At 48.6% G+C, this 13,804-nt stretch overlaps 1 protein-coding gene across 14 annotated transcripts in view; it reads right to left on the bottom strand.

Annotated features, from left to right (window-relative positions):
* PCNT (pericentrin) overlaps window positions 1-13,804 on the bottom strand; it is a 111,796-nt gene that overhangs the window by 42,591 nt on the left and 55,401 nt on the right. For 13 of the 14 annotated variants that reach the window (XM_057696654.1, XM_057696656.1, XM_057696660.1 and 10 more), the window contains 7 exons: window positions 12,517-12,746; window positions 11,982-12,098; window positions 10,872-11,078; window positions 8,564-8,734; window positions 8,130-8,282; window positions 6,894-6,986; window positions 184-1,065 (listed from right to left, as the gene is read on the bottom strand). In XM_057696654.1, the coding sequence (XP_057552637.1) occupies window positions 184-1,065; window positions 6,894-6,986; window positions 8,130-8,282; window positions 8,564-8,734; window positions 10,872-11,078; window positions 11,982-12,098; window positions 12,517-12,746 (1,853 nt within the window). The remainder of the gene's footprint in view (window positions 1-183; window positions 1,066-6,893; window positions 6,987-8,129; window positions 8,283-8,563; window positions 8,735-10,871; window positions 11,079-11,981; window positions 12,099-12,516; window positions 12,747-13,804) is intronic. The other variant, XM_057696657.1, reaches the window with a different exon arrangement.

Genomic DNA, 13,804 nt, shown 5'->3' with positions numbered 1-13,804 from the left:
GCGTGTGCCGAAGCTGGGGCGACCCCCCAAAGCACAGCCTCCCATAACTGTGGAGCACAGCACAGCTGCCCACCTCCCCGCCTGCACCCCCAGCTCCCTGCCGGCACCCCTAGCTCCCCACCTGCACCCAGCTCTCTGCACACAGAGGTTGCACCTCTCTGGCCCGAGGAGGAAGGCACCCACCTGAGGGTCACTGCCATGGCCGTGGGGGGCCTTGGCCAGCCGCCTGCCACCCACATCCTGTTCCAACTCTTTATGGCAGGAGGCCTCTTCACCCCAGGACATCCGCCCCCGCGAGCCACTCTCCACGCAGGCCCCGCGTGCCTGCTGCTCATCCAGCTCCTTCTGGCACCTCAGGAAGCTCTGGTTGAGTGCCTGCAGCTGGCGGCTGAGGCGGACACACTGCGCCCGGAGCCGCTGCAGCTCGGGGGGCTCCCCAGCAGCCACCAGCAGCTGCTGCTCCAGGGCGCGGCGGAAGCGGGCCACGGCCGCCAGGATGGCTCCCAGCTCGGCGGAGTGGGCTGACGTCTGCCGGTGCAGAGTGTCGATTTCTAAATCTCTCTCTGCGATCTTCGCTTCCTTGGCTCGCAAGGCAGCTTCGAACTCGCGGACCTGGGAGGCCAGGTCCTGGACCTCGGCCTCCCTGAGGGCGGCGCCGGGCCCGGGCTCGGCCAGCTGCCGTGTGGCCGCCTGCTCCGCGGCCTGCAGGCGCCGCTGGAGGGCCTCGAGGGCCTGGCCGTGCCGGCGCTCCTGCTCGGTCAGCAGCCGGCTGAGGGCCTCCTTGGCCTCGAGGGCGGCGTGTAGCTCGCCCTCCAGCGCCACACGGGCCTCGGCTCCTTCAGCCGGGAGGCCCAGCAGCTCACTCTGCAGGCTGGCAGCTCCGCCGTCCCCGGCCTCAGGCGCCATGGGGCCCCCGAGCAGGAGCTCCCTCTGCAGCTTCTCGATGACCTCGTGGAGCTGTTCGATCTCCTCTGCTTTATCCCTCTGTAACCTCTCTTGGTTCTCTCGCAAATTCTCAATAATGGATTTCAGCTCTTCAATTTCAGAACTTCTGTTATACACAACCTGAAGAAAAAGCACATTTCAGACACAAATTACATACATCAACTTCAGAAGCTCCCCTTTTCACTTACAGTTGGGCCTGACCTTGTTCTTACAAAAGTGGAGACTTCACAGCTTAAAAGTAGCTGTGGAAGTAACTAATAACATCGCCAAATGACATGAATATCTGAAAAAGACCCAGAACACCCAGCTACTTCAAGCATGTCAAAACGGTAAAAATTCGTATCTGCAGTTGCTGCTTTGCTGCCCGTTCCAACGCCTCATTAAGGCCACGTCCCATCGCTGTGACAGACCCCAACCCTCGGCCGCCAGGGTTCAGGGCAGCCACGTCTCAGTCAACGACACTACACACGAATGTCTTCACCACCTTTTAAATGTGTATTTTCTTAACATTTAAGCAACTTTGATTTGTCTGACTTTCATAAAGGGGTATTTAGATTTTAGGTGTCATTCTAACAGCAGAACAAGAATGAAAGTGAGAAGATGGGGGGCGGGAGTTTGCAGTAATGAAGAATATGAACGAGTCAGAGCTCACAGCACACCTTCCACACTGTGCACGGCGGGGATGTGTGGACTCAACACACCAGGCATCGAACGATGCTTCTACTTGTGCTTTTTAATCTAATTTTCAACAGTTTTAAGGTAAGAAATGTTACTGTTCCTACTTAAAAGATGGGACAATTGAAATTTAGATATGAAATATCTTGCCAAGACCACAAAGACAGTAAATGCAAAATCAGGATCGAAATCTATGTCATTATGGCTCCAAATTCCATTCTCTTAAGGTTACATCAATAGTAATGACCAAAAAATAAAAAGTTCTAACTAATCAGTGTTCTAGTTAACAATTTTCAACCAATTTGTTATAGTAACATACTTCCTAAAAATTGAGAGTTTCATAGTTTCTTGGTTTCACTAGTACTACTTAACAATTACTTTCAACACAAATCCAAACCTGACCCATAGTGAAGACAAAAATAAGAAAACTGATTTTTGGTTTTGGTTTGGATGACCTAAACTGTACCTGACACTCCCATTTACCACATCGGCATGCCACAGTATGTAGTCGGCAAGAGAAAATTCCTAAGTGTGAGGCAAGACCCTCTACCCAGCCCCACACTGTGCACTCGGCACACAGAGGTGAAAAGGTGTGCACGACAAAAGAGCCAAAGTCACAGCAGAAGCATCACACTTAAAATACCAAAGCCAGCACGTGAAAGTGGCTTTAGAAAATAAGACACTAAAATCTGAAGTAAGTCCTCTGAAATACAGTGCAGCTGGAGCAGGCGAGGAAGCAGACGGGCACCAAGTAAGGGTCCCAAAGCCCACAGCGGGAAGAACAGAACTGCAGCTGTGGAACCTAGAGAAAGGGCCAGAATACGCGTGTCGAGTCTCCCTGAATGTGGGAGGGGTGATGCCTTCTGACACAGGACAGCGCACAGGTGATCAGGCCTGTGTGCCACCCACCCCAGGTGTCCAAGAGTGGGGCTCAGAGGGTGCTTGTGCTTCTCTCTCAGCCAGTGGCCTCCGTGGGCACCTGGAGAGTCAGCACCAGCAGGGCGTCACAGAGCAGAGCCCGCGGAGCGCCACGATGGGCATGCGGACCGACTCTGTGAAACCCGGAGGCACACCCCACCTGCCTACAGGCCCAGGACGTCATGCTGAGGATTCTGATGCAGCAGAGACCACCAGACCTGGGCGGGGGGGGGGGGGGGGGGGGGGGGGGGGGGCAATCTTTCAGGCGGTGCCCTCAGGCAGCACAGCCAGATGAGGCCCAGAAGAGGGAACTGGGGCAGCCAGCGCCGCAGAGAGAGAGAACAGACAGAGACACAGGGAAGGGAAACCAAACTCCACGCGTCAACTCTGCCCATGTCTTGGGCTGATCAGCACACTATCTCTGCGGGCAAGACAGAGTACAAACTTTGAGTCCAACCAACATGACTACAAGTAAAAGAAAAACCTCACTGCTGTGGAAGCAGGAGTTCCTGCAACATGATTTGCAAAATATCAAGGATGCAAATCAAAATTATTCAAAACACCAAAAACCCCCAAAAAACAAAAAACCAAAAACCAGCAACACGCAGCCAATTTCTGACAAGAAAAGACAACCAATGATAACTAAAACTGACACGACAAAAACGCTGGAATGAACAAACAAGAATGTTATAACGGTGTTCAAGGACATAAAGGTAAGCATGTTCGTGATAAACAAAATTTAGGAAATCTTCACAGAGGAACTGTTAAAAAAAAAAAACAACCAAAATTCTATAACTAACATCTGAAATTTAGAAAATCACTCAATGGGCTTGAGAAAATCCTGGACATGACAGAGAATTTAAAGCTTGAAGAGTCACAGACATTATCCCATCAGAAGAAAAGAATTATAAAAAATGCACATGGCTTCCAATACCCATAGGACAATATAAAAAGTATGGCATATTTGTAATGAGAGCTCCAGAAGAGAATGATGCTAAAAAAATACCTCAATAGGGATTTCCTAGGTGGTGCAGTAGTTAAGAATCCTCCTACCGATGCAGGGGACATGGGTTTGATCCCTGGTCAGGGAAGATCCCACACGCCACGAAGCAACTAAGCCCGTGCGCCACAACTACTGAGCCTGCACGCCAAAACTACTGAGCCTATGCAACTAGAGCCTGTGCTCTGCAACAAGAGAAGCCACTGCACCGAGAAGCTGGTACACTGCAACAAAGACTAGTCCCTGCTCACCACAACTAGAGAAAGCTTGTGCGCAGCAATGAAGACCCAACACAGCCAAAAAAAAAAAAAACACCCTACAAGGAGATACCACTAAAATGAGTACAGTGAAAAAGACTGACCACACCAAGTGCTGACGAGGACGTGGCTACTGGAGCCCTCATACACTGCTGGTGGGAATGTAAAATGGTAGAGCAACTTTGCAAAACAGTTTGGCAGTTTCTTTTAAGGTTAAACATATACTTACATATGAATCAGCCGTTCTACTCACAGGTATTTATCCTAAAGAATCGAAAACTTATTTTAACACAAAAACCTGCACATGAATGTTTACAGCAGCCCAATTCAAAACTGCCAAACCTAGAAACAATCCAAACATATGTCAGTGAGTGAAGGGATAAACCATGGGACATCTATATAATATTCCTCAGCAATAAAAGGAACAACTTACTGACACACGCAACGACACGGATGGACTGCAAACATATGAGGCTAAGTGACCTGACACAGCATTCTGCAAAAGGCAGAAACCACACAGCTGAAGAACCCACCTGTGGTTGCAAGAGGTTGGGTGTGGGGTGGTGACCACAAAGGGGCAGTGCAGGGAGACTTTCTGAGGGAGGGACTGGACTGTGTCTTGACTGTGGTGGTGATTACAAGACTAAACACATTTTTCAAAACTCAAAGAACTATCTACCAAAAAGTGAATTTTACTGTTTGTGAATTTTTTTAATACTGTGAAAAAATTTACAGATAAGAAATGGTTTTATCAAAAACTAAGACCTGTCTAAAATCACTGACTTAAGGTTTCACCTAAAGAAGCTAGAAAAAGAAGAGTAAAATAAACCCAAGGTAGGTAGAAGGAATCCAATAATAAAAATAAGAGATATCAAAGAAATAGAAAAAAAAAATTGAGAAAACTAGTAAAGCCAAAAGCTGGTTTTTTAAAACATCAATAAAACTGATAAACCCCTAGGCCAGAGAGACTTCAGGAAAAAGAGAAAACACAAATTCACCAATATCAGGAATGAAAAAAGGGTCATCAATGCAGAACTTACAGCTATTCAATGAGTTAATCAGAAAATGGTTAACAAGATTAATGGCTAATAAGGAAAGACTATAAACTCCTTCATGCCAAGAAATTTGACAATTTAGATGAAATGGCCAAACTCCTTGAGAAACAAAACTAACACAAGATGGAACAGAAATCTAAACACCCCTGTACTTGGTAAAGAAATTGAATTCACTACCAAAAACCTCCCCATTCAGGTGGCCTTCAGGGCCAGATAGTTTCACTGTGCATTTTATTAAAACATTTAAAGAAAAAAAATCACATGTATTTAATCTCTTTCAGAAAAAGGAGAAAGTGGGAAATTTTCCAACATTTTATAAGCCCAGCAAAACCTTCATACCAAAACTTGATAAAATATTTTTAAAAAAAGGAGAGTGATAACCTTCATGAATACAGATGCAAAATCCACTAACAAAAGATCAGCAAGTCAAATCCAACAACATATTAAAAGGGTAGCTCATCATCACCAAGCAGGGTTTATCCTAGGAATGCAAGGTTGGCTTAACCTTCAAAAATCACTCAATGTAATCAACCCTATTAGAAGAGTAAAAGAAAAATAATAATTGTTTCAAAAGATTTAGAGGCATCAACGTAGAAACAAAAGGGAACTGCCTCAATCTGGTGAAAGCTATCTATGAAAAATCTACAGCTAACATTATACCTAGTGGTGAAACAATGAACACTTTCCTCCAAGATCAGGAACAAGGCAAGGATGACTGCTCTCACCTGTTTTATTTAACATGACACTGGAAGTGCCAGCCATTGTAATAAGGAAGGAAAAGAAATAAAAGGATTGGAAAGAAACAAAACTGTCTTTATTTGCAGACGGTGTACTCTTCTACACAGAAAGCCCTAGAAATCTATAAAAACACTACAAGTATACATGCGTTTAGTAAGGTAACAAGATACAAGGTTAATATACAAAAATTATATATACATTTGTATGTATGTGTATACTCATGGCAAACAACTGGATAATAAAAATAAATTTAAGCCCATTTCCAATGGTGCAACAAAACAAAGATACTTAGGAATACACTTCATAAAAAATGTCCAAAACTTCTTCCTTGAAGACTACAGAATAAGGGGAAAAGTAAATGATAAAATTAAAGAAACAGCATTAACCCAAGTACTAGAATAAATAACGAAGGAGAGAACAACACATGTTGAGAATAAGGCGTTAGGATGTCAAGCAGCTGCTGGAGAAGGAAGCACAGAGAAGAAAGAACAACCACCACGTTGAAAGAGGTCATAACCAAGGGCGGTGGGAACGTAAGTGTGCAGGGTTCCAAAAACCCTCAAGATGCCATGATTCTAAATGATGAAAACCTCCTCTTACACAAAAGGTAACAAAACGTGGTTTCTTTCAAAGAACCAAAAATCTAATGAGAGTCAGTCTGACGAATGGAATTTTGGTTTATTAGATCAAAGTAAAGATATTATCGACACTTTCACAAAAAATGAGAAGTACAGAGAACAAATCATGTACAGATTTACATGTCTAGAAATAAACAAAAATCCATAAAAAAATATTTGAGATTGTCTTTATAAAGCTTTCTATTCCAATGGAACTAAAATATTTTCCTTATCACATAAACTATCTTTAATATCTACGATTTTTTTTAGTATGTAAAATTATACTTACATGGCCAATTCCAGAGCACTAAGGAAAATAACTACACAATCTCCTTAAAAAAAACTAGTCATTGGTTTTAAAGGCATTCCTCAAAGGAACACAAAAGAATATTGTAAAATTCTGCCAAATATATAAGGTACCAACACAGATCATTAATTTCCCAATAGCCTCTGTCACTGCAACATTTGGGGTCATGAAAAACTGCAAACATAACTCCTTTTTACTCTACAGCCCCCGCCATCTTTCCATCTTCCTCCAACATTAATAACACAAAAACAAAGACACGCCGCTATAACCTTTGTGTAAGGACACAGAGGCCCCTGCTGACCCTCAGACACTACCAAGAACGTAATGCCTAAGATGCCAGACCAGACTGCGGTCCCGCACCCAGCGCCAGGCAGGGCCCACCTCGCTGACAGCGCCACCTCCTGGCCCGGCCAGCTGCACCCCGGCCTGCTCACTCTGACACATCATCTCCCTCTCTTGGTTTTGCAGAAAAGCCTGTGGAAATAACAACAACAATGGTAATAAGAATAATGCCAAGAGAGCGTTACTGTTGGGAACAGTCCCCTGACCGTGCAGGTTCGAATACCCGCACTAAACGAGCCCGCAGTTTTAAGCAGTAACACTCAACTTGAAACTGTTGTTCTAGTAAAGTGCTTGCAGCCTAAAATAACATATTAGTTCAGCTGTCAAAAACCAATTACTGCATTTTTCCAGGCAACTCGTTTCAAAGCAATCACCAAAGAATAAGCAAAATGTACTCTTATCTGCTGCTCATCTATTAATTAAGGAAAAATTCCCACCGAAAGGACAGCCAGTGTCTAGGATTGGCCCAAAACTCCATTTTCACTAAAGATTATTCTCAAATTATGCAGATGCAACTCTGTGACAAACAGATGTAAATAACAGGACCCTTCAATGTCCTTCAACGCAGTGAGTCCACACTCATCCAGGGACCGCCAGGCTGCAGCCACAGCAACGAGTGAGTCTAGACTCAACCTATCTCAAGGCCATCTTTGAAGGTGATGTTCTCTTTACAACTTGGTTGTTGTCTGCTCTATATAGAGGTTGTTTTTAATTTTTGCTGCAAAAGCACAATTACATTAAGTTAACAGAGAAGACTGGAAAACAGGTTTTTTTCTGTTGCTGGAAGGAAGCAGGTACGTCCTGCCCATCGCCTCTTCTAGAATGGGGCCCAAAACAGTAACATGCTTCCTAAGTTATGATCTACCCCCTCTTCACAGTTTCTGTCATTGGGGAAGCGATTCTCGGGCAATTTTACTCCAATGAGCATCCTTTAGAAGACTTGACTGTCAAAGCTGCAAACACGAAGCAGAGTTTGGTGGAGGAGGTGAAGCAGGTGGACTTCACCAGTCAAGGTGACTCTGATTCCCACTGACGGTTCCTAGAAGCTGTTTCCCCCGCACATGCTAGAGCTGCCCCAGGGGCCACCCTCAGGGCAGAAGTCAGGCATCTGTGAGGCACTGCCAACATGAGGTCCTCCTTCTGTCTTCAGGAGGAAGGCACGCGAGTGTCTGGGAAGGACCGAGGTCCTGGCTCCCCACAACGGACGGTCCCTCCAGCAGCCACAGCACTTACATGACTGACATACATGGAGTCGGGTGGGTTTTTCTCGCTTACCTTCAAGTCAGCATTCTCTTCTTGAAGTTCTCTGATGCGGATGGAGGCGCTGTTGTCCTGCATGTCTAATTTCAAGTTCAGATTTAGCACTTCTTCATTTTTACTTACTAAGTCATCTTTAATTTTTTCCAATTGTTCTTTTAAGTCCAAAACCTTGCATTAAAGAAGGTAAACATTAAAAATTATCTAATGTTCTAAATGACTTAATAATTATTAAAATCATTTTGAAAGATTTAAAGTACATGCCAGAAAAACTTATTACTATCCTAAAATCCACACAGAAACGCTAAAATTACAAAGCATATACAATAGTGACAAACCCACACAAACTGCAGCGCTTAGACATCCTGCCCTCTGCACAGAAGCACAGGGGAGGCCACCTGCGGACACGGAGCAGCGAGGGAATGTTCCCGCATGGCCCGCCCCACGCGCACCTCGTCCTCACGCTGCAGGAGGGCCCTCTGCACTGCCTCCAGCTGGACTTCTTGACCGTCAGGAGGGCTGTCCACAGGAGGCACTGGACACCTGCCCTCATCGAGTCTAGACTGCAGTGTGGACACCAGAAGCAAGTTACTCATCTGCTGTTCCTGTAACGCCTCTTTGTCCTATTTAAGAGAGAGATTTATTTTTGGCAAGTGTTTCAGGAAATCAGGGGTCTCAAGCTGCTGTTTGTTATCAAAGTGTAGATCACCCTCAGCCCGTCTGTGCACACCTGTGCATACCTGTGCACACCCGAACGTGTCAGACACAGGATCCACAGACCCAGCCACGCCCCAGACCAAGACACCTGCCTGGCACCCGAGACCCCACTGCAGTGAAGCTAACCCAGCAACTATTCAACAAGGTATGGAAAGGGTCTCTAGACTGCTAGCGATTTTTTTTTTAATGGAAATAACATGCCAAAGAACAGGCAATGGCCGACAATACATCTGTACAATGAATGTTAACAGCCCATTAAAAAGTTTTCAAGGAACACTGAACATGGATAAAACGGTCACAACATATTAACTGGGGAGGAAGTAGGCATTCAAAATTATACACGTGGTCCGACTTTGTAGAGGGGAAAAAAAGGCATTTTCTCTACCCTGGTACCTGGTAAGCTCAGTAGCTGTTTGCTGGGAAGGGGGGGGTGGGGGGGAGCCGCCCAGAACTGTCCCGAAGCAAGTGGAGCCAGCAGCTGGGTGACACAGGAGCCACGCCTGTGCTGCGTCCTCCCCACACAGGACATCCTCAACAAGGGGCCTGGGCTTCACCTAATGGTTCTTGGCCATATTTTCAAAAACCAAACACCTGTACCTATAAAGTTGTCGGAATGGCCCCTGGGCTGTGTGACGTGCAGCTGTGAAAACTTCTGGATCTGAGCATTATAAGCCTGATCTAAATCCCACCCTGTGTGTGAGTTACCCTATAATAAACTGATCCATTGACTAGAAAGAAAAAAAAAAACAAAAAACACCTGATAAAACTCTCCTCGTTGAGGCAGGGTTTTCTTAGGGCCAAAACAATGATTCCAAAGTAAAATTTCTCATTGAGCCTCAGACTTTCAAGTAACCTTTAAACCTCCAGTGACATGAAATACAAGAAACTTCAATGCATTCAGACTAAATGTGCAAAGGAGGGGGCAGTGCCGAACCCCGTCCCCCAACAGGGGGCCCGCTCACGTCCGGCTTTCCCACCGCACCTCAAACTCTCAGACACAGGAACGTGTACACCACCGACGTCTAACCCCAGACTACAACATGAACTGTCACCAAAGGGTTTTCACTCAGGAACTGACATAAATTTCTAACTCAAAATTAAAATAATTATAATTAGGCTCTATGCAAAGTATTTAATAAGTTTTCTAAACCTAAAATTTTGAACAGTTACTTAACTACTAAGGATAAACTCAGAGTGCTTGAGAGACAAAGAAGTGCTATAAAAATTGCTATAAAATGTTATTACACTAAACGCGACGCTGTGATTCGTGATAAGAAACGTGCATCTGGTCCTCCCGGCACAGACCCCCGGCACCTCGGCGTCTCCCGAGCGATGAAGCCCTGACATTCACAACAAGCCCCTCCAGCCACATCTGAGTCTGCGTCACTGAGGTGACTCTGGGGACGCCCTCAGGTCACCGAAGGAAGGGGGCTGGCTGCCAGGGGAGCTGACCACATGATTAAAGGGTTAGGACTCTGTCTCACCCCTGGCCTCCAGGGAGGGGTGAGGCGCTGAGGCTGAATCCATCACCAGCGCCGACCATGGCTGCACGACGAAGCCTCCACAAAACCCAAGAGGACGGGCTCAGGAGCCTCTGGGCCGGTGTGACCCCCCCCCACCCCCCTCACCCCCCCATCTGGCTGGATAAACTGTCTACCCAGGAAGCAGAGTGTCTGAGCTCCATGAGCCACTCTAGCAAACTCGTCGAGCCCCAGGTGGGGGCTATGGGACCCTCGATTTACACAAGTTGGACCTGAGGTGGACGGACACCTGGGGGTGGGAACAGTCCTGTGGGACCGAACCCTGACGCTGCGGGGTCTGACGCCATCTCCAGCAGACGGTGTCGGAGTGGAGCTAAGCTGTAGGACACCCAGCTGGGGTCGCTGAGGACTGCAGAGACCCCCACACGCTTGGTGACCATGCGTCCTCAGCACGGGAGACACAGTGGTGGGGCCAGAGCCGGGGGTCTGCAGCCCTTCTGATGAAAAAAAAGCCCCACCCCCAGCAGCGCCCCCACCCGCGGCCTCGGCAACGCAGGCTCACCCGTTCCAGGTCCCTGGCGGCCTTGCGCTGTCTCTCCAGCTCTTCCTGCAGCTGCACCAGCGTTCTCGTGGTGCTGGCGTTGGTCTCCTGCAGACGCTTAATCTCTTCCTCCTGGATGAACACTTGTCTATCTGCCAACTCCTTCTTTATAATCAACTCATTAAGTCCATCTGATTTTTCTCTCAATTTGTCTTCTAGCAATTCAATCTAAAACCATAAAAAATGCTTCAGAGACTAATAGTTTAAAAAAAACCCCACCTTCCAAATTAAAAACTATAACAACACAACTGTGAGAAAACTGGCCCTCTACGTGGTTTTCTAGACCCACGCTGCACAGTGAAGCCTGGTGAAAGAATACAACAGAATTCTCTCCATAAAACAATACACAAAAATAATACAGAATTTGTTAGTAAAATAAAATGAATTTTGATGGTAAGGAATGGAAAGCCACTGAGCAGTGAAGAAAAGAACCGAGCAGAGACACAGCACCAATCGGGTCGGGGTCAAGAAGCAGGCTGAGTGCCAAGCTTACACCTACAGTCCGTCTGCACAACAGCACGGAAATCACAAAGCCGCAGACGGAGCACGGATCAGGGGGTGGGAGGGGAGGGGGCCCTATCTCCTGTCTGCACGCCTGTGCCCCGGCTGGGACCCTCTGCAGCTCATCACCTAGGGGGAGCTGGGTCTTATTTCTTACAACGGCAAATGAACACACAATTATCTCCAAACACGTTTAATTTTTAAAAAGAAGAAGCAAATCCACGACAGCGCCCTCGGACAGGAGGAAGCAGACAGATCCAGCCCCAAGCAGAAGGAAGCAAGGAAAGCAAGCCAGACGCAGGGCCCTGTGCACCAGCCCTCCCCCAGTCCGGTCACGCAGCGAGCGGCCGAGGCGCGGCAGCGCCGAGGGTGCAGATGGACGGACAGACGGACGGACACAGGCAAGCACGGGGCACCCATGCATACCTCCTCATCCAGCTGCACGCATGGTTGTGTTCGTGTACATGGAAGGAAAAACATTTTTAAGAATAAAGCTTTTTATAAAAGCGACGCGGAGAAGAGCTCCCCCCGGGCAGGCCCAGCACGCGGCGGGCGGGCGGGCGGACTCACGTCGCTGGCACGGGGCCCTGGGGGCCGCGGCCGGGCCGCCTGGCGGAGCTGCTCCTCCAGCCTCTGGATCTCCTGCTGGAAGTCCTCGCGCTCCCGCTCCCGCTCCACCGCCTGCGCCTGTCACAACAGAAGGCCTGTTTGGACCATTTCCCCAAGCGTCCCCACTGCCCACGGTCACACCACCGCCCTCTGCAGACGGGGGACAAGGTGGAAGGGGCCCTCTTGTCACGGACACCTCATACGACGGAGCTGCAGGAAGAGACGTAGCCCCCGGTGGGACCCGGGGGCGGCTTCTGAGATGTGGGCAGAAGGAAAGACAGGAAGCGGCGGCACAGGGCCAAAGGACAGCACAGGGCCAGCAGACGCCGCCCCGGGCCAGGGCAGTGGGCACGTGGACAACCCCCAAGACGCCCGCCAGGCTGTGCTCACGTTCCCCCGACACCAGTGCAGAAGCTGCTTATCGGCCTGGAAGGAAGCTCATGCTACGAAGGTGGCCTCTGGCGACGCAAATAAACTCTGCACTCGAGACTCTTACGTCCATGAACTGGCGCTGGCGGCGCAGGTGCTGGTCCAGGGAGCCCATCTGCTGCCTCAGGGCGGAGAGCTCCTCGGCCTGCCGGGCGCACGCCTGCTGCCGGGACAGCTGCTCCTCCAGCTCGGCCTCCAGAAGCCTCATCTGGGACAGCAGGGCCGAGCGGTCCTTCTCCGACTGCTTCCTGGTCTCCGACTGCTCCTTGGTGAGAGACTCCACCTCCTTCCTAAGAGCTGAAGATGCGGAGGAAACGGGCGAGGAGCCCAGCTCAGGGTGCTGGCGGGAGCGTGAGGCGAGCGCCTCCTGGCCACGCGGCTGGGCCTGGACTGCAGGGCAGCGCGCTCACCGCTCACAGGCCCGTGACTCGGCCGCGCCGCACAGCCGCCTCGCGAGCACGGACGCGCGCCCTCGACCTGTCCGATCCCACGCCCACACCCTAATAAACAGCCACAATTCAGCCAAAACCCACTGAAAACAAAGCTGAGTACTTCCGCAGGAAAGGGGCGGGAGGAAAAATTGTGCTTTTTAAATGAAACTTGGCTAAAATAAAAAACTTCAAAGCCTGAGAAGAGAATACATCTTGGTGTCCCCCAATGACATATCAGGTAATTTTCCAGGAATTCTGCCTTCATGTACGTTCTCCAACACAGAAAAACAAAATGTAACTTAAAACCTCCACCCAAGGGAACACCAGCCCCGCTGGGGAGGCTGTGGGCCGACGCGCGGACCACACAGGGCTCCCTACGCACCTGGGGGTGACCTGTCTTTGGAAAAGGGTCGAGCCATCAGCAAACCTGGAGCCGACCTAAAATGGATGGGGCAACGAGGCCATGACCCAGGGAGCGACAGGTGAATCAGCATCTGGGAAAAGAGGTCTCCCTGCAGTGGGCCCCGAAGTGTTGAAACTATCCAGAAACCAAAACATCAAATCCATAAGCTTGTGTTTACATTTCAGCAGCTTTCAAAAGTTAACTATTTTAGCTTATATAAACCTGTCCCGTCTTCAAGACAAACTATCACCCCCACTAACACAACATTCTCAATAAACTTCCATGCTAACATCTGCAACAATGGCAAATCAGGCTGAACATGCGGTTACAACGCCACTCACAGCCCTCGGAGGCTCGAAACCAGGGCTCGTGGGCCACTGCTGGGATGGTCAGTGCTGCCTGGTTGGCCACCCAGACAGGACTTGCTTCAGGGCCACACGGCCTCCACACAAATAGGACCAAGGGAGGGCATCCACGCAGCCACTGAGGCCACGCAGAGGGCTGACTCCAGAGCTGGGAGG

The sequence above is a fragment of the Hippopotamus amphibius genome, chromosome 10, assembly GCF_030028045.1.
Source record: "Hippopotamus amphibius kiboko isolate mHipAmp2 chromosome 10, mHipAmp2.hap2, whole genome shotgun sequence".
In the NCBI taxonomy this organism is placed as follows: domain Eukaryota; kingdom Metazoa; phylum Chordata; class Mammalia; order Artiodactyla; family Hippopotamidae; genus Hippopotamus; species Hippopotamus amphibius.
The sequence above is the reverse complement of the archived record's forward strand: the minus strand, read 5'-3'. Positions and strand labels throughout refer to the sequence as shown.